Source organism: Chamaea fasciata, unplaced genomic scaffold (genome assembly GCF_029207755.1).
Source record: "Chamaea fasciata isolate MVZ Bird 193981 ecotype frontalis unplaced genomic scaffold, bChaFas1.0.hap1 SCAF_3, whole genome shotgun sequence".
In the NCBI taxonomy this organism is placed as follows: Eukaryota; Metazoa; Chordata; class Aves; order Passeriformes; family Sylviidae; genus Chamaea; species Chamaea fasciata.
In genome coordinates, this window is record NW_027094088.1 from 89,374,115 (window position 1) to 89,395,463 (window position 21,349).

At 37.5% G+C, this 21,349-nt stretch overlaps 2 protein-coding genes across 10 annotated transcripts in view; both read left to right on the top strand.

The window, feature by feature from the left end:
* DST (dystonin) overlaps positions 1 to 21,349 on the top strand; it is a 289,675-nt gene that overhangs the window by 166,084 nt on the left and 102,242 nt on the right. For 7 of the 9 annotated variants that reach the window (XM_066179759.1, XM_066179751.1, XM_066179753.1 and 4 more), the window contains 3 exons: positions 7,899 to 8,033; positions 10,446 to 10,534; positions 11,142 to 11,274. In XM_066179759.1, the coding sequence (XP_066035856.1) occupies positions 7,899 to 8,033; positions 10,446 to 10,534; positions 11,142 to 11,274 (357 nt within the window). The other 2 variants (XM_066179758.1, XM_066179757.1) reach the window with 2 other exon arrangements.
* On the top strand, positions 12,843 to 20,205 carry LOC136287232 (dystonin-like). Its single transcript, XM_066179761.1, has 6 exons — positions 12,843 to 12,942; positions 17,699 to 17,871; positions 18,079 to 18,225; positions 18,371 to 18,586; positions 18,753 to 18,899; positions 19,927 to 20,205. Exons 1-6 carry the CDS (start codon positions 12,930 to 12,932, stop codon positions 20,176 to 20,178), a joined length of 948 nt encoding a protein of 315 aa, XP_066035858.1. The 5' UTR covers positions 12,843 to 12,929; the 3' UTR covers positions 20,179 to 20,205.

Below are 21,349 nucleotides of genomic sequence, written 5' to 3' on the forward strand. Positions count from 1 at the left end.
GTATCAATTACTGTGCATTTTGAGATGCTTAAGGTTTTTAAGTTCTTAGAAATTAATTTTTATGTTTATTTTGTGTTGATATTTGCCATCCTTTTCTCCACCCAACTGATGCTCAGCATGTTGACTAGAAAAATGAAATCTAAGAAGATGCAGTTTGTTACTGTATCTATATTTTTAGGTCTTCTTTTTCAAACATAATACATTAGACTTTGTGTTTATGTGAGTATAAAAGATCTGATAACAAATTAATTTAAATATTTTGTTTCTATTGGGGACTGTTCAAAAATATAATACAGAGAAATATGGAAAGGAACTGAAGAAGCTGCCTTTGCATTAGCCCTTTAAGAAATGTCTCAGGTATCATATGAAAAATCAGGTAAATCTGGTAAACTTTAAGTAACCCAATGGTTTGTTTGAAAACATTGCTATCCTTACCCTTCATGCCCTGTTTGTGTGATCATAGGAATACAGGTGTGTTCTTACTTCATGTTAGCTCACATTTGGTAACGTAGCACCTCAGTAGTGCTAATGAAGACAAGGTATGTATGGTTTCAACCATATTATTACTGGTGATTACACTTCTTGCTTAAAAGACTTGCTGTGGATGTGCCAATATATGGAGACTACCAGCCAACTGGTTTTCATTAGGATTTTCCTAATTACCATGTTTACACTTCTGTGTCTACACTGCAGAACAGCTGTGCTCTTGCTCATCCCCCAGCTGAGTCTTTGGGAGCACTGGGACTGGGGAGCACAATAGGGAGCACAGATGTACAGTGGTTTGGATTCTACTCTTTCTGGAGCTGCTGCATCTTGGCTCTAAGATACTGTTTCTTTTCCTGGAGGGGATTTCCACGCTTTTCTTTTGTCATTTGTGCTTGCTAGCTTAAATCCTTCTTCCAGTTCCTGCTGAACTGACGGAGAAATGGTAAGCCACCTTCTCCTTGGGAATTCTTGCATACTGTGTTTGGGTCATTGTCTGCTCTACCTATTTGTTTGGAGAGAAGGGCAAAGTGAGCTGTTTGGTGCTGCTTTCTGCTAAGAGGCATCTGACTGAAGTGAGAGGCTTCAGGACTTCTTCGCTTTGTGGATGTCTTTGTCAAGGGTTTCATATTTGGCTAATGGTGACTTCCTGAAGCCTTCAAGAGAAGGTGATGGTGGTGGGAACTGCTCATCCTGTTTTCTGGACATACCATATATACATGAGTAAGTATTTTCCCTTCTGCTTTTCTAAGAGCCTAATAATATATTCCACATGCTGTATTACAAAAAGTGCATTCCAACTTATCTTATTCTTTTACAGATTTTAAAGAATAAGGAAGCATCTGCACGTCAGGCATATTCAGATCTAATGGCACAACAAAACAGCACAGCTGATGAGAATAAAAAACTCATGGGAAAGGTAAAAGCACTTGAGGACATGCTGGAGAATATGAAGAAACAAAAAATCCAGGTGGAACAGGAGCTTCCTAAAGTGAGAGAAGCTGCAGAAAAAGAGCGTAAGAAGCAGCAAAAGGAGATGGAGGAGATCAGTCTACAAAAGACCAAGGCTGAGCAAGAGGCAAAGCAGTGTCGTATAGATCTAGAAAACATTGAGAGAGAGAAAGCAGATGCAGAGCAAGAGCTGGAGTGTGTAAGGCAGTTCATTTTTCAGGCAGAGGCTAAAAGGACGATACTGGAAGAAAACCTCCGTGCTTTTCAAAATCAAATAGAAGAAAGCACCTTCACCAGAAGAAACTTTGAAGAGCTTCTAAGAAGAAAAGATACTAATCTGCATGATTTAGAGAAACAAAAAAAATCCTTAATGCAGGAACTGAAGAAAAAAACAGATGGAGAAGAGAAACTTATGAAGCTCATCAAGCAAATGAAACAAGATCTTGACTTTCAAGGGAACCTATCAGAAATAAAGCTTCAAGAAAGAGAGAGAACTGAATCCAGAAGGAAGGTTGTTGAAGGCACATACTCTGTAATTAGAGAAACTTCCCTGCCAACTTTCACAGCTGGGCAAGGCAGCCAGTGTAGGATTGATTCTGAAATTATGAGTTTCCAGAAAAAACTAGAAGCCAAAAAAGTAGAAGAGCTTAAACAAAAGATAGATGAGTTGACCCTTGCTAACAAAAAAGCAGATAAAACTATTAAAGACTTGAAGTATGAACTGAATGAAATTGAGCTTCAAAAATCATCAACAGAAGAAAAGTCTCGTTTATTAAAAGAAAAACTAGATAAAGTCAACAGTGAACTTAAATGCCTAAAAATTAAGTTGGAGGAAAAAGACCAAGTAGAGCAGGGATATTTGCAACAGTTGAAAGAACTGGACAGGCAGCTACAGAGAACCACAGGTAAAGCCGAAGAGGTGATGCAAGAAAATATGGATCTTAAGAAACTTAAGATGAACTATCAGGAGGATCTGAAATCTGTTCAGCAAGAAAAGACACAGCTAAAAAGAGAAATAGAGGAATTAACCAGATCACAGACAAAAACTGAAATCACTATCAAACATTTAAATTCACAAATCAGTTCTCTTCAAAAGGAGAAGCTGGCAGCTGAACACAGAACACAGTCATGCAAAGGAGAAGCAAATAATCTTCAAGACCAATATAAGAAAATTAAAGAAGAGTTGTTTCAAAAAACAAAAGTAGAGAAAGAAAACCAGCATGAAATTCAGATGCTGAAGAATGAATTAACCAGAAGTAATCAGGTGTCAGAAACACTGAAACAAAAGATAGAAGACCTTAATAAATGGAACACTGAAACAAAACTAATGATGAAGCAAATTCAATCTGAATCAGAGAAGATGACTTTGGAAAAAGAAAATATTCAGAGGAAAAATGATGCATTGAAAGTCCTAGCAGATGGTTTCAAAGAACAGTTGCGTACAACAAATGAACAATTGCATAAACAAACAATAATTGAGCAAGAATTTATATGTAAAATCAAAAGCCTAGAAGTTGATCTTGCAAAAACAAAAGACTTAGCTAGTGACTATAAAAAAAAATGTGATAAACAAAATGCTTCCACCCTTAGCATTGACCGGGAGGTTAAAAATTTAAATGCTCAGATGAATGCTCTAACTCTGGAAAAGAGAATGAGTGAGCAGAAGATAGCACTACAACAAGCTCACATACAAGAACTAAGTAGCAAATTAAAAAAATTGCAGGATGAACTCCATCAGAAGACTCTGGATGAACAGATGGCACGCAAGAAGATGATTCTGTTTCAGGAAGAATCCATTAAATTTAAACACTCTGCAGAGGAATTTAGGAAAAAAGTTGAAAAATTACTGGAATCCCATAGCATCACAGAAAAGGATATATCTGGTATAAAACTAGAATGTGTTGCTCTTCAGCAGGAAAAGCATATGGCTGAGGAAAACGTCATGTTGTACAAGAGGCAAATGGAAGATCTGCAAGAAAGGCTTAAAAAATGTCACGAACAGCTACAGCAAGGGAAACAGGCTGAAATGGACTATCACCAGAAGTGCAGGAAACTTGAGGAAGAATTGGAAGCACAGAAGCGCATGGTTGAGAGCTTGAAACAGAAGATGGATCTGCAGGTCAGGGAGAGTGAACACAGGTTTCTTTCCTTTCAGAATGAAGTTCAGGAAAATAATAAGCTCCAAGATTCTGGATTTAGATTGAGCTATGAGAGAAGAGGTAATGATTTCAATTACCTGAGTGAGACTGCAGCTAAAGAATTTGAACAGCTTCCTCCACATACAAAACCAAGCTCACCTTTGTTAAGGAAGAAACAGGAAAGATCAGGTTTTAAATCTGATCAAATAGAAGAAAATACATTGTACATGAGTGCTGATGATACAATACCAAGAGAGGTGCAGTTTCAGATGTCAAGCATAAACCAATCAGAAGATTCAAGTTCCCAGTCTTTTACAGAGTTTGTTTCGCAGATGAGTACACAGTTCCAGATAACTTTTGATAAAACAAGCCAAATCTCTGGAACATCTGAAAGGGACACACTGAGAAACAGGAACCTACACAGTTCCAAACAAACCATTAGACATGGAGAAGACACAAAACATGAATTAGGAATGGTGAAACTGCATCCCTTGGAGGTACACACTACATTTTGTGAGGTTTTGCCTTCCTAACGGTGCCTTTTGCTAGTCCATTTGGTTGGTTGGTTTTGGTTATTCTTTATTACTGTTCTGTTTAATATTTCTTATGTTCCTACCTTGGTGAAGGGAGCCCCTTCTGTCTTACATAACACAAAAAGCTTTATAATAGACCTTACTACCAGATTTGTTAATGTCTAAGAAAGATTATTTTTAAAAATTGTGTTGAAAATAGGAATTCACATACACTGTTGTGTATTTATTAGTCAAAGTAAGCTTTGATTAACAGCAGTAAGCTCATAAAGTAGCAAATAACAGTTACTGATATTTGGTCTAGTCATATTCCTGTTATTGAATAAATATTTGAAATGTCAAATGCACTTCAAAACTCAAGCTCTTCATATATCTGCTCACCAATCCTAGTAGCAGTTCTCCTTTCTGACTTGCATTCAAGTTCTTCTTTGGTTTCTCTGGTGGTGGATTTAGGAGTGAATTATTTACAGCATAGTTTGCAGTTGTATTTCTCACTGTGTCAAAAACTTCCTATTTGCAGATAGTGAAGAACAAGCACTATGACATGCATGTTGAAGTCACAACATTAAACCAAGAAAATAACAAGACTTTTGGTAATGAAGAGAGAATGTTTCAGGGATACAAAACTTCCGAAGGGTTTAGGAAAGAAGACTTTGCAAAGATGAGCTCTTTCTTAGGAGAAGAGGTTTTGAGAACTGTTGATGATGCTACTGAGCTGGAATATTTTACAGAGGAATATGATACTATTAAGTTTCAAGGTCTTCGACATGATGTAACTGCCAGGCAGTTGACTGAAGTTAATCTTTTAGACAAGCTCACTGTTGAGCAGCTCATTTCAGGGCAGAAGACTATTGATGAAGTTCAGAGAAGTCTTGAAAAATTTTTAACTAAACCTACAGCTATAGCTGGGCTGTACCTTGAATCCAGCAAAGAGATACTCTCTTTTACTTTAGCAGCAAAGAGAAAAATCATAGGAAAAGCGCTAGCCTTAGCATTTTTAGAGGCCCAAGCAGCTACTGGTTTCATTATTGATCCCACAACAGGTCAGAAGTTCGCTGTTGATGATTCAGTTGTTAGAGGGCTTGCTGATAGTGAATTCAAGAGTAGACTGTGTGAGGCAGAGAAAGCTGTTTTGGGTTATTGCTGTTCTGGGAAAGTGCTGTCTGTATTTCAGGCTATGGAAGCTCAACTTTTAGAAAGACAAAAAGGTAAAAATATTCTTGAGGCTCAGATTGCATGCGGGGGTGTTATTGATCCCGTAAGAAGTGTTCGTGTACCTCCACAAGCCGCCGTGCAGCTTGGCTTGCTTAATAACACAGTTCTAAAATTTTTGCATGAACCTTCAAGTAATGCAAAATGTTTCCACAATCCAAATAACAGGAAAGCTATGTACTACTGTGAGTTGCTGAAAATGTGTTTGTTCAGTGTAAGCAGTAAATGCTTTCTGCTTCCAGTTGGTGAAAGGAAAATAAGCAGCCCATCAGCAGAGAAAAGTCATAAAACTTCTGTCATTAATGTTGACACAGGAGCTGAAATGACTTCATATGAGGCTTATCAAAAAAATTATATTAATAAAGCTACATATCTTGAGCTTTCAAAGCAGGAATTTGATTGGAAGGAGTCTACATGTTTTGACTCTGATGGAAATTCTTTTCTTTTGCTTACAGATCTTAAAACGGGTGTACAGTTTAATATTGAGGAGACTTTAAATCAGGGTAGAATTGACAGAGCATTAGTCAACAAATATAAGGAAGGCCTCATCACAATTAATGAGTTTGGTGATATTTTAGTTAGCAGTTCACAGCCAAATAAAGATTTAAACAGTCCTATAGCAGGGTTCTGGCTTTCTGAAACCAATGAAAGAATTCCGGTCTTGAAAGCCTCACGCAAAAATTTGGTGGACAGAGTTACTGCCCTCCGATGTCTTGAAGCTCAGGTTAGTACAGGAGGTGTAATCGATCCATTTACCGGGAAAAAGTACAGTGTTTCAGAAGCCTTGCAAAGAGAGTTAATTGATGATGGTTGTGCCAAGCAAATCCAGCAGTGTGAGCTGATCTTTACTGGGATCATTCATCCTGTAAGGAACACTGTTATGTCAGCTGTTGAAGCTGTGCATTTAAGTGCCATAGACAAAGAAATGGGCATGCGCTGCCTGGAGTATCAGTACTTGACCGGTGGCTTGATAGATCCAAAATCTCATTCCAGATTAACAATGGAAGATGCAATTAAGAATGGTATTGTTGATGCTATCACAGCTACGAAGATGAAGGATGAAAAATTGCACATTAAAGTTTTAACATGCCCCAAAACTAAGAAGAAGATAACCTACAAAGAAGCTTTAGATGGAGCTGTTTTTGATTGCCACACTGGGCTGCGGTTGTTAGAAGCAGCTCAGCCCATGAAAACAGGAATTTCCAGTCTTTACTATAATTCATAGTGGACCAAACACGTTAGTACTCATTTTGAGCTGTGCTTTAAAACTTGTTAAAATTAAGGAAAATATCTGTGATGCCCTTTATGGAAAACCTTAAGTGGTGTTTTCTAGCATTAATTAGTTGCTGTAAAACTAATTATTGCATAAACCACTGAAACTAGAATTAGATAATTCTTACTGCAAAACTGCAAGTTATAGATAGGCAGATTCATAATTTCAAAATTCAATCTGTGTGTTCAATCTTTACTTAAAGGCCTTGTCTGTCATTACCTTATGTATAGGTTGTGTAAGTGAGAAATTGTATTTGGGTTGGTGAAGTTAATATTAGTCCAAAGTGGGTAGATTTCTGTGAGACAAGAATCATATTCTTACATTAAAGACTGAAAGGGATTGCCCATTTTGTGAGTGAACACAGTGTAATATTTCACGTTACCCGTTACTTAAATTAAAATTACAAATCAGTCTGCAGATACCATTTGTTTTACAAGAGTGGTAATAAAATATACAAGGATTAAATCTGCAGTGCAGTAAGCACACATGCATACGTACTTTTTCACACTGGTATTTCATTAATTTTAATGGACTGCTTACACAAAATTGTGTTTCCTGTTCCGAGTTTTTCTCTTATTTCATGGGTTTTTTTCTTAGAATTGTTTTCTGCTCTAATAGGCAAATGAATTGTAATTCAGATCAAATTTTTAAAAAATCCATTGAAATAAAATGTTTTTATTTTTACTTATGATACACGGAAGGGCTTAAGCAGGTTTTCTCACTACTGATAAACGTCCACCTAACAGATTTTAAGTTAGGAGTATGTTTTTCTGTGCAGAAAAAGATTAAATGTCTCAGTATTTTACTTTTATTTTTTCTTGTTTTTGTAGACATAAAAGCAATGTATTCTTCCTAATTGTAACTTGGTAATCCATGTGCATAATGTGCGAAACACTGTTATGCTATACTGGTTGTACATATCCTTATCTGAGGGTAATGCAAAGGCAGCAATTCAAAGATATTTTATATGCAAATGCTTTTTAGATTTTATCTGCTGAGTAATGGCTGGGAAGCTATGCTTTTTCTTGCTGTCAATCATTTTATATTGATTGTATGTGTGTACGAATAAGCACCTTTATCATCATTAAAAACCACTTGCGGTATTATTTTTGTTATTGTTTATAATTATGTGTAATTTTAGTTCCTACATTGAAGTGTCATAGTAATGCATGTGGTGGTAAATAAAAAAAAATACGTTAATGTGGTGATGATAATGACATTGTGATAGAATTGTGTTTCTACAGACACTAATGTTACATACTTCAACAATTTACATTTGCATGTTTCTTTGCAATTCATGGAACTCATCAGAAATCAATGGAAGAGGAAAAGAAGGAACATGTTGAGAAAGCTGGGGATTTACTGAAATGGGTGTCAAACCTCAGCAAGACACTCAGCAAAGAAGAAGGAGAAAAGGCTGAAAAGACAGATTTACCTAAGCAGCAGGTACACAGATATCTTTAAATAAAGCACCGCTTCCTCTTTTTAGGTTTTTGCATGGATTAAAATGCCCAAATAACCCATAAATTTATTTTTTCCCCCCTACAAATCACCATCCACATCTTCCTCAGGACATAATTTCACATTTGGTTGTGAGTAAATAAACATCATTTACCCAACATTTGGTTGGGTAAATAAACATCAGTGTTTAGGGACACAAGCATGTTACTCAAGAAATAGCTCTCACTGTTTTTCGCAGGCCTAGCGTGTGACATATTCTGACACTGCATAACATCAGTTTAGAGGAACTAGACCCTGCACACCATATCTCAGCCTTTGTAGAGGGAGAGTGCATCCTGTCAGGATGGCATTTTGGGCACCAGGAAGCAGAAAGTTGGTAGTAGGGGCCTGAGGGCCAAGTTTTAATTTGTTTGCTTTTGAAAAGTTAATGAGGGGTTCTCTTAAGGGATAGTCAAAACTGCTGTCCTAGGAAATACAGCAAATGATGACTGAGGCTTCTGTGTTATCACACTAGTCCACAGGCTGTTGGAGTGGCCCATTTTGATGCTTTTGTATTTAACAGGACATTGTCACTGTGTACAGTTGTAACTGTGACCATAAATGTCCATCTGTGAAGTGTCCTGTCATTTCTAGATCCTCCTCTGCTGGGCTTGCCCCATGAAATAGTTTAGTTACACTTAAAAAAGTTTCAGTAGGTTAAGCCTTCCCTGCACACTGAGCAGCGGAGGGACAGAGCAGTGTCTTGTCCACATCCCTCCATACAGTGCTGGATGTGTTGTCATGCAAACATGATTTTGGCCCTCTTGGCATCCTGTTCCTATGTTTTTATTTAGGTGATGATTTCTGGTGCCAGAGCCACTGGACCAGCATGTGCATAAATCCAGCTTGCTGTTAGGAAGGTTGGTGGTCCTGATGATCACTTTTCTGGCATGTAGCTTGTTCAGAGAGGACTAGTGCTAGCTTTGAGTTTGTCCCTATATCTACAGGAGGACGTAAGCTTGTACTGATTTGAACATATTGATTAGTAAATTGCTAGTAGTTAAAATCAGGGTTTGCAAAATGTTCAATACTGGTCCTCTTCTGCCCTTGTTAATGACTACACTGAAAACCTTTATCAGTGCTAGGTCAGCTCTCAACTCCTTAGGACAGCTCAGCCTACCATAGCAACTGTGGGTGTCATCACCTCTGTCCGGCCTGAGCCTCCAGTGAGTAACCTGTCAGTTGGCTGTCTTGGCTTCCTGTGGGCCTTTGCTCCCCTTGTGAAATGGCCTGCTGAGGGAGCTGCAAGTTTCAGAGGTGCCTGGGTTTGTGTCTCCACAGATTAGCAATGATGCCTTGACAAGTTGTGTAGGAACATGCAGAAACTGGTGCTTTCATAGCTAATGTCAGCTGAAATACATTTTACATAGAGGACTGGGGTTGCTGGGGGGTGTAGCCAGGTACTGGGAAGAGAAGCTGATGCCAGTAGTGACAGGTGCACACAGCAGCCACAGTGACACTGGTTCCCTGAGTAAAGTGAATCTTGTGACTCCATCTGCTGCTTCAGCCTGCTCACCTCATCTTCTTGCATAGTGCGTCCAGTTCCTGTGCAAGCAGTACAAGTGATGAGATTGTGGCTTGCTAGTGGTGATTGCAAAGGGAGACTTTTTGGGCCCTTTGAGATGATGCATACAAGGACAGATTGGTTGTATCCAGCCCCAGGTGAATGAAGGGCCCAAGCACCTTGTTCGAGACCTAACACTTATGTTGAAAATACCGCCAGCTTGCAGAACTCCCTTTTAATAATTTACCTTTATTTATCCAAAATGAGTGCTTTTCTTTGAAGAGATTGCAGGGAGTTTCTCAGAAAAGTTAGAATACGAAATTCCCACAAGTTCCTCTACCAGAACAAGTCCTTTAGCGGGGATGACACAGAACTGAAAGTGTGGAGAATATTAATTAATAATTAATTTTCCATGTGTCTCATATTACACTTGTCTCTGTTATTGAATTTCATTAAGGTTTGTGGTGTTCTGATATGTTTTTTCCAAAAATTTGTTACCTCTCATTTTGGTGAGCAACTTCTTAAACATGACTATCGTACACAACCTTTATAAAGCTGCTATAAACTGTGCTAACTATAGTGAGTGATTTTAAGTGATTGGTTAATTTTCCATCAAATAACATTTTGAAATATTCTATTTGTTTTGTCCAATAGTTTTCTATAAACAGCTTGCTTAATCAAAAAACATATCACAATGACTTACTCATATGTAAATGATACAGTTCTGATAAATAGAATAAAAAATCAAGCTCTTATATTATTAAGATTAATCAGTAAACAGTTACAAATAAGGTTTTATTTGTTTTTGTTTATGTACATTATTAAGTCTTGAACACAGGTTATTTATTTTTCAGATTTCCCTTCATGAAATGTCAACCAAGAAAGAACAAATAGCTGAAGCTCTGCAGACTACTCAGTCATTTTTAGCTAAGCACAGTGACAAGTATGCTATTTTTTATGTTTCAAATAATGTAAATTAATTGAATCAATATATATTGTATGCTTAAAAATAAATCATATCCTTGTAGTTCTAATTGAATTTCAGGTACAATTTGGGAGTTTTTTGTCTTCCCATTTGGTGAAGCTTGATGCAATTTTCTTTATTTCAAGAATTTGACTTGGTTTGTATTCCTCTGGTCATCTTAAAAGTATTAGATACATAAATCTTCATTTGAAATCAAACTAATTAACAAATTTGTAACAAATGAGTATTGAGCTACCTATCACAAGATTGTTTCATCTGTGTCTGAAAACAGACAGTTTAAGTTACTAAATAGCTGAGATATCTCATGACTCCTTGCTGGTTATGTTACCTGTCTTGATTGGTAATCAGTAGGCAAAGGCCCATGCAAAGGTTAAATGCTTCTTTTCCTGAATAACTGCAATCAGACTGTAGCTTTCTTGAACATCTTTGTAATTAGGCTGTATTTTTTCCAGACTACTTGTACTAATTTCTGCTCCCCATTTTTAAGTAAAGGTAGGCAGATCACTTCCAACAAGTTACAAATCACTCAGAGATCTCCTTCCATTTTTTTTTTTTCCCATAATAGAATGACAGATGAAGAGAGACATGAAATGGAAAAACAAGTTAGATCCCTCCAGGAAAGCTACAGCTTGTTATCCAATGAAGCTTTGAAGCAGCTGCAGGAAGCACATCTAGGAGATGAAAAAATGGAAGGAAAGGTAACAAGATTCAAACTTAGATTTCAGTTTCTCTTGAGATTTACTGCATGGTTTTCAAGCCACACATGATCAGCAAAAGAAGAAGCTGCAATTAACAGCGTGTGGACAGAACCTGTTATTTAATTGACTGAAGGTGTTGTGTATTTGCTATGAAATACTGTGCCCATGAGCATTCTATTCATCAGACTTCGTTTGTGAAAAGTCTTAATAATGTGTGCCTTGCATGAAGAAAGATAAGCAAATCATTCATCTCTTAACTCTTCTCTTAAAAACCATTCTTTGACTGCTAGATAAGTCTGTGTTTCTGCTGCAAAAACGACACCATAAAATAACATGTTAATCTCTCCCATATATCACTCAGAAATGTCCTAGAAATTATCTACTTTCAGTTTTTCTTAAATTTTTTTCTGGGTATGAAAATGGGAGGACATAATACAATTAGCTCTGAGACACTGTGGATATATTTGTTAATGGATATTAATCTTAAATATGGAGTAAGTATTCTCATACACATACAGAGGCAGAGTCTGTGTAATGAGTTCAAATAATGTTGCCAAACTGACTTCATGCTTTCCATACAAACTAAATGCAATATTTGGTGCTAGAGTATCTGATTCCATATTGTTGAGTGTATATACAGAAATGCTGTATGCTGTAAACATGAATAGCATGGTTGTGTTGAATCACATACTGTTTCCAAATATTCTAACCTTTCACAGACATTTATAGCATGAAAATGTGCCTTTCAGGTATATGTTCTATTTGGCCTTTCTGCAATCATTTCTTCTATTGTCTTTCACTAACCCTATTTATGTATGCAAAGCATAGGTTTTCAATTCACAGATGCATGTTGGTTTAAAATCTTTTATCACATCGTGTGCTGTTGAATGACTGACATAGATCACTTGCGCATTTGAGCTGCTAACATTCACCACATTCCTCCAGGTCTGGTAAGTATGTGTTTTTATGCTTCTCATGCATTCAAAACAGAAGAAAACTTTAAGCATACAGTCCAAAAAATGATGATGGCTTTTTTTTTATATTCCCTTTTAGGTGAATAAAGTCATTGCTGGTGTTGTTGACAAAACAACTGGAGAAGTCCTTTCAGTCTTTCAGTCTATTTTAAGAGGTTTTCTTGACTATGACACTGGAATTAGATTGCTTGAGAATCAGCTAATTCTTTCTGGAATAATTTCTCCAGAATTAGGAGTGTGTTATGATTTGGAAGAAGCTAAAGCCCATGCCTTAATTGATGAGCAGATTGTGTTGCAGCTGCAAGAATTAAGTAATGCAAAGAAGCTTCTGTTAGAATCATCATTAGCAAATATTCCAGTTGTTTCAGCTTTAGAACAAGGTCTGATTTCAGAATCTCTGGCTGTTAAAATTCTTGAGAATCAGCTTTCAAGTGGATATTTGATTTTGCCATCTACTGGAGAAAAGCTGTCTTTGCAGAATGCTTTCCAGAGAAATCTCATTTCTCCAACATTATATTCAAAACTCCTGGAAAGACAAGATACGTGTAAAGATCTCATAGACCCAAACTGTGCTGAGAAAATTTCTCTTGAACAGATGGTTCATAGAAGCATAATACATGAAGCAACAGGGTTAAGACTCCTACCTGTGAAACCACAAGAGAAGGGGAGAATTGTGTTCAAATGTGGAAGGAAGGTAACTATTTTGAGGGCAGCCCATGAAGGGCTTATTGACAAGGAAACAATGTTCAGGCTACTGGGTGCTCAGTTAATGTCTGGAGGTATCATTGACCCTGACTCAGGGAAACAAATGACTGTGGAAGAGGCCATGAGACAAGGGATGATAGATCAGGACACTGCTTGCGGGATCCTCACACATCAGGTTCAGACTGGTGGAATCCTTTGTCAAAATTCAGGAAAACGCTTGACTGTTGATGAAGCTGTGCAATGCAACTTAATATCATCTACCAGTGCTCTGCTGGTATTAGAAGCACAGAGAGGCTTTGTGGGACTAATTTGGCCTCACACTGGTGAAATATTCCCAGTATCAACCTCTTTGCACCAAGATATGATTACAAATGAGCTGGCATTCAAAATACTGAATGATAGAAAGAAAATAGCTGCACTTTACATTCCAGAAACTTGTGAAGTAATCAGTCTTGACAAGGCTGCAGAATCAGGGATAATAGACAGTAATACTGTATCTGTTTTGACCAATGTGTCTTTGCCAGATAAAATGCCCAATGTAGAAGAATTAAAGTCCCCTTGTAAAAATGCTGCAAAATGGTTATCAACTTACGAATTTCTGCCATCTGTTTTTCATGACTGTGAGGGGGAACATGAAGATTCTGGCACAGAAGACCCTGTATGTCATAATCTAGATCAAGTTAAGAAACTATTCATGTCTTACCTGATGGTAAATAGTTATATGGATGCAAACACTGGACAGAGACTTTTGTTACATGATGGACAACTGCAAGAAGTCATCAGTATGTTGCTGGAAGGTGATAGTGCTGGGTACAATGCTGGTGTGTCAGAAATGGAGTATAGTAACAAATATGTAAGCTCAAAAGGAATTCACCTAAAGTCAGCAGACAGTGTTCAGGGTGATCTTTCAGGTGCTGAGAATTCTTGTGATAACAGGAAATGTAATCAAGTTGATGATTTTGAGAATTATGTATCTTCACAAGATCTCCATGTGTGCAGGCCAGATGTTTGCAATACTCTTGGTACTGAGCAATCAGAATATACACAGGAGATGCTGTTAACTGTCCCTGCAGAACTCAGAAATGTAGTAAGCACCACTCAAAATCCCATGAAGAGAAATGAACTCAGAGGTTTTTTTGAGATTTCTGAGTGGACAGAACTCTGTAAACATAACAGCCAGCAGAAAAATTCAGGAAGCATGGAAGGATATCTTCCAAATGACTCAAATACAAGACTTTTAGCACAAACAGCAAAAGAAGAGATTAGTGTGGAAGACCATCTGGATAATGAAAACATGCATGATAAAACATTACAAAATTCCGTGAGCGTGAATGATTTGTCAGATAACAAAACATGGAGGGAGCTGGAAAAGTGCACGGAATATGGGCCTCACATATTTCAAGCTGAAGGTAGCAGAACAGTACTGGATAACAGCAAGAAAGATAATTTTCAGAGAAGTTTTGGTTCATCCATCAATGCAGACACTGAATATAGACTTCCAGAAGAATTGGTTAGTCAGTGTGGTGTCACGCTAGAGTCTGAAGACAGCAGATACGGTGCACAGCTTCTACAGGAATATGCAGGTCCATCCCTAGAGGACTGTCTTTATATCCATGGAAGGCCATCCCTGGAGGAGTGTACTGATTTTCAGAATAAACTGTGTCTACAAGACAGCATAGACATGCACCATAGGCTTTCTTTGGGTGGTGATACTGTCATACATGATGGATCACCTCTGGGGGACAGTAACAGCACAGCACAAAGGCTGACAGTAGAAGAAAGTGATCTTATATTCCACCAGTTACTGCCATGTGACAGTAGTTCTGACTCATCAGTAGAGGAGGGTGATGGCATCCCACAGCTTGAGAGCAACTGCTTGCAGCAGGAATGTGGTGAGGTGGCCTCTGAAGAGGACAGCTCTCAGTTGGATGATGGTGATGATGATGCCTATGAAACACCGCAGGGAGATGATGATGACAGCGATGTCTATGATACTCCACAAATGGATGATGATGATGATTCCTCTGACACTTCTCAAGGCGATGAGGGGTTTGATACCTTGCAGCTGGGGGATGATGATTCACCCGAGCCAAAATGGGCTGGAAGATCAGTTCCATTAGGTTTTCTGGAGGAGAGAGGTGGTCGAATAACCGTAAGAGAAGAGATCAGCTCTTTTCAAGAACTTGCAGCTAAGTTTGGAGAGAATGTTCATGTAAATGTGAAAGGGCAACCTGAGAGCATAACTACAGCTTCTGCAAATGCCAAAACCATGGAAAAAATCCCTGAAGAAAGGGAAAGAACAGAGGGTTTTAGAGAGAAGGAGCAAGTGTTACCAGTTACAGGTGAGAGTGAAGGAAGAAAGGAAGGAGACGTGAGCTATTTAAGGAATATGTATGAAACAGATGTACAAGACAAGAATGAGGAAGTTGAAATGAAAGAAGAAGGTGACCTGTGTGAGGAGGAATCTGAAGGTACACAGCAGGGGGAAGATTATGAGGAAGAGGATAGTTATGATGACTCTGACACTGATTCTGACAGTGAAGATGAAATGGGTATTTTTTATTCACATCATCAATGTATAAGTAAAGGTGACCAGCTGTTAATTTCTGTAGAAGATGTAGAAAGGAGCAGTGAAAACAATCAGAATAGTGATGACTGTTGCTATTCTTTAGGCCACAAGACAGCGTGTACTTTGCAATTCCAGTCTAGCCATGAAAATGGAAAACTATCCTCAGTAATATGTGAATCAATGTCAAATATTTCTGAAGAAAGATGTGTTAGTCTTTCATGTACCAGCGAGGGAGACAGGCAGCAGGAAACAGAAGATGAATATGGGATTTGTGTCAAAAGTGAACACATGCCACAAGGTACTACGGAGCCTATTCAGTCTGAAAATACCTTTGACAATAAATGGATGTCCACTAAGAGTGAAGAGAATAATGAAATACAGTTTAGGGTTCCAGGTTCTGAGCTTCTTGATGGTACTGTGAAATCTGACATCAGTGTGACAGCTTGCCTACAGCAAGCTACTGATGATGACCAAAATACCTGGACAAATTTGCTTCTCTCAGAATGCTTTACTGATAGCATGAATAAAGACAACAATAACATGCAAATATTAGATTCAAATCATGGACAGAGAGAAGCACTACTTGCAGAGGAAAAAGCATTACGTTATATGGAACAACTAAAGGAAAGTTCATTCCAGTTGGACAATGAAATCCTTAATACCCCTTATGTGAGTGATAACAGTTCACTTAGGGACCCAATACATCCAGTCACCAGTTGGAAGCATGGTCTAATAGAAAGGGGTTTTGAAATTCTTACAGAAAATAAAAAGAGAGTAAATATGATGGAGGAGTGTGATGTCATGGGGCTAAGTAATAGTCCCATTCAGATGGAAAACCTTGGGGAAATATTTGATGCAACAGTAATTAAAGCTGCTAGAGAAACTCCTGTTGCAACTAAAGAAAAAGTAAATGTTGATCAAGCTTTTCTTGACATTCAAGATGCAAGATCAGATGAATTTAAGAGAGATGTTAACATTTCTGCTTCTTTAAAACAACATACAACATGCATAGAAGAAGGTGGCCATTCACAACTCAATAAAACTGAATTCTGTTTTGAGGACATGGAAAGAGGGGAAAAGAGTATACGGAATGAAAAAGATGTTCTGCTAAATACAGAAGAAATTAATTCAAGTGATTTTAGTACTTACTCTTTTCCCCCACCTGATACAGTGAAACCAAAGGAGATTAGCATAACTAAAGAAACAGAGACACTTAACTGTCAAAATACTGACAATGTTCTTAAAGACATTCCAGCAAACAAAAGCAGCAATGATAGTGAAATTTCCCCCACAAAACCATATGCTTTCGGAAGTATTGAGGATGCCCAAGAATTAGGGGATGGAAGTGAAGTGCTGCCTACTGGGAGACATACCCATACCACTGATGTTTCTTCTGCAATTCTGAGTAGCATAGGGACTAAGTTGAATTACGGTGACCAGAACAAACATGAGATCATGAAAAACACAAAGGGAGAAAATGTCATGTTCAGTGAGACTTCCTCCTTTGGAAATGGTTTCAAAAAACAAATGTCCATGGAGTCATCGCAACAAGACATGGGACCCTGCAAAGATTTTCAAGTAAAGGAAGGTGTTTCACAATCAGCAGATGTCTCTGACTCACTAATAGAAGGCTTAGAGAATTTATTTCAAAGGAAATTGAAAATGGGACATGTTTACTGCAAGCAGGAAGATGAACCCCTAAGTTACTCGGATACCAGAACTTTAATGCAAAATTTACTTAAGATGGTTAGAAGCACCCAGCTTGCGAGTGAAATGTCTGGTGGGTCAAATCTGAAGCAAATAAGCAATGCTGTTAGAACTGCATTAATGGTCACCACACTGTGTCCAGAGCCCAAGGACAGTGACCCTCCTTCACTGCTTTGGCCTGATTGCAGAAGTCCTGATCTTCTTCATGATATTCTGAAGCAGGAATCCGGCAAGCAAAAGAGAGCTGATCTGGATGAAAGGAAGAGTGAAACAGACACAAAAACTCCTGTTCCCAAGCTTACCAGCACTGAACTTCTGGAAATCTTTCAAATCTCTCTTGGGGATGAAAATACAAGCAAGTTAGAGGAGCTGATAAGTGGTTTGCTTATGAGCTCACAGGTTGCTGGTATAGCCACTGAGCATGAGGGTAAAGGCAAAGGAGATGGGCTTTATTCTCTTTCCTCAACAGAACAACCAGAGCTTGGATCAGAAATTGATGAAGAGAAAACATTGGCAGATAACACAACTACTACTTGGAAAAGTGATCAGGAGCATGGGAAGAGAGAAAGCCTGTCCAAAGGCTTGACTGAGCCTGTTTTGAAAACAAAAGAAGCAGTCTTGGGAGACACGCCCACTAGCATGGTAAGTAACAAGAATATGTGCTCAGTGTCCTGTGTTAATGGAATTGTATGGATCTTTCCGAGTGCTGGAAAGAAAAATTGAACTAGAAAAATCGTTGAAAAATTAGATTGTAAATTAAAAATAAATCATAATAAACCCAAGGACTTTCATTACTTATTTTCAAGTCAGTTTGGAAAATATTTTCTTATTTTTAAAACTCATTTGCAGTTTGATGGAGTACAGCAATATTTAAAGTTAACAGAGAAAATGCGAGACCATTTGGCAGTGCTTCAAGACATGAAAAACCACCTAGATAAACAGCAGCCCATTAGTAACAGCCTGGAAATACTAAAAGCTGAACTGGAACAGCTAGAGGTAAGTGTTCTTTATGCTTGTATTTCAGTGATGGGTGCTAGAAATAGCCCTTGGGTTTAAAGAGAGATTTAAAATGTTATTAAAGCAATTTAGATTTAAACATTTTTCCTTGTAACGATTCATTTTTGATATACTGTCTTTGTAGACATTTGAATCAGGACTGGCTACCTTTGCAATTATCCTAAAAAAGGACATGAAGTTGGCAGAAGAATTCTTAAAGTCTTGTAACAGGGATATTCCAGAAGAGAAACTTAAAGAGCTAAAGATAAGCTATGACTCTTTGCAGGAAGCATTTTTGGTGGTCTGTGATAGATCTTCAAAAAGAGCAAAACAAATAGTCTGCGCTGTTGACTTGGAAATGGTATGTGTTTACCTTGATTTTCTTCAAGGTAATTGGGCTTAAATAAATGTATTTGGCTTTTCTTTATTTTATCTTAGTATAAAGATACAACATGATTCAATTTAATGTGGTAGAAAATGTTACTAGACTCCACGAGCATAAATAAATATACAACTTCCCTTTCTAGTCTAAGCTTGCAGGATTACACCAGCAACTTTTAAACCAAATGCAGAGATTTTCAGACTGGATCACAGAGAACAATAAAATCATTAATAACTTCACCATGAATACTAATGATATGGAAGAGATGGAGAAGAGTTTACAGCTATTTAAAGTAAGTGCTCTATGGCAGGTGTTGATGCTTCTGGCAAAAGTTGCTCCGTATCATTAATTATTAGATTTTTTTTTATTATTCTTTCTCAATAACCTCTGTTGTCTAAAGAGATGACTAGAAGTAATTACTTAAGAAGACAACCATTTGATAATCCAGTAATAAAATCTTGTTGATTTGCTTTTTCACTTGCAAAAAAAAATTTCACAGAGTTAGGATTGCTGAGAAAGCTATTGGTTCTACTTACATTTGTTGCAATAAATCTGAGCCTTTTAGAAATCTAATTTATAATACAGATATTTCAGTGATTAAAATTGAATTTTTATGCTTTGAGTTCAGAATCTTTACTGAACTCTAATTGTCTTCCAAATGAATTGTATGTGCGAACAGAAGATGGGAAAAGATAAAAAGATGTCTTCATTACACACTCCATAAAATGAGTAATGGGAAACAAAGCTGATCAAATTTTTAGTCAAGTTCATGTACTCCTACATGTATGAATAATAAAAACTATTTTAGTTGTTTTAATGTGCTTAAATAGAGTTCCAGAGAATTGGTATGGTCATAGGGGGCTCCACAGTATGTAGCTGTTGGCAGAATTTCCCACATTGCTAGAAATAGTAGCATTGTTGCTGTCGAGTTAAGAATAGAAATAATTTCAAGTATATATTTTAAAATTTCTGTATCTTCACAGCTAGAACCTAGAAATGTTACATCTAACCTACCATGAATCTTTTAGAGTTGAAAGTCAGTCAGTTTTCAAACATCCATGAGAGAGCAAAGAAATAGAGATGTACAGGATCACATTTTTTTATTACTTGGACACAAGCTGTCCTGAGGCAAACCATGACCAAGTTCTAATGTCATATCTGAATGTATCAGTATGATTCGGAGTTTTGATTTTTCATGGCTAAACTGTCTACCAAAAACATTTTGGAATAGGAGCTAAGAAGAGATGGTAGGGATACTTGTGGTTTATTTGTACTCAATTTTTCTTTGTTGCTAGTAATTCCCTTCACTTTATTTACAGAACAGTGCTGCAGAGCTCAGCTGTAAAAAAATGCAACTGGAGTCCACTGCGTTTGATGTTCAGTTCTTCATTTCTGAACATGCTGAAGATCTTTCTCCTAATCAGAGCAAACAGCTGCTGAGGCTCTTAAACACCACCCAGAAATCTTTTCAGGAAGCACAGGAGGCAATAACTTCTCAAGTGGAATGTTTAGAGACTCAGTTACAGGCAGTGCGGGAGCTGGGTGATCAGAAGGTTTGCCTCTCTGTGTAAATGTGTGCTGAATGTTTCTGTCTATGGATGAGGAATTTTAATACCAGCATGCATTATTGAGTGTATTTTTATCATTTCCCTTTTTACTACAGATATATTTGTAGTTCTACAAAGATGATATTGATGAAATTTGGTGAATTATTATTTTTGTCTTGGTATACACTCAGAAACAGCATATTAGATTAAGAACTGACACTGGTCTGCTCTTTCTAGCAATGAGAGAAATTTACTTGAGGTTTCTCACAAGTATTGTTTCTTCCGCAACTATATCAGTAATTGATCTGAGCTATATTGATCATTGAATTTGCTATTGCACCATTGCATAACACTTTGGTCTTGCTGAAGATTTTCTTTCCCTTTCGTTTGCCAGGTCATCTGCTTATGTGTTTTTTTCTCTAGATCTTCCTAGTCCAAGAGCCAGATTTGTTAAAATCCGTGTATCGTGGATTGTTTTGACTGAGATGGGTTAAAGGGACAAACACATGAGTAAATCAGCCAAAATACTTGCAGTTCTAGGAGTGGGCACTGGGAAAACTGTGAGTCAAGTTGGGCCAGTTACTTCAGCTGGCACGGCTGCAGCTGGCAAGTGTAAGCAGCCTTTGTAGAGTCAAAAGAGGCTGATAAGATGCTGCAGCTTAACAGCACCTTCTCTCCTCTCACAGCAGCACTGTTATGACTCAGAATCACCCCCTCAGCCCCTAGTTTATGTGTAATTAAAAGTGCTTTAGTATTCTGAAGACTTTGCTATATTTTGCCATTCCAAGAACATTTCTTTCTACTATATTTTGTGAAAGAAGCATAAAATTGAGTATAGGAAAGGCACGGATAAGTTTTCTAAGACTTTGTCACAATAATGAGCTTGCATGTTTTGTTCTTCTCTACTGCTTAAGAAGTCCACAGTTTCTATTCAGGTAACATGTTACGCTTACCAAAAAGAGCTAACTCACATTCACAACTAACCTCTGTTTTGATGTCCTTTTTTTCAGAATTAATAGTGTTTATCACAGGTTTCAAGTGGTTAAGAGACTGGATTTTCACTCCTGTTGTTTGGAGATTTCATCCTTCACATATGTGCATGGCCAGACTTCTATTGGGCAATTCCATCAAACATGGTCTCTTTTACTTACAACATATTTGAGGTTTATTCATAACTTCTGTACGTTCATCTTGC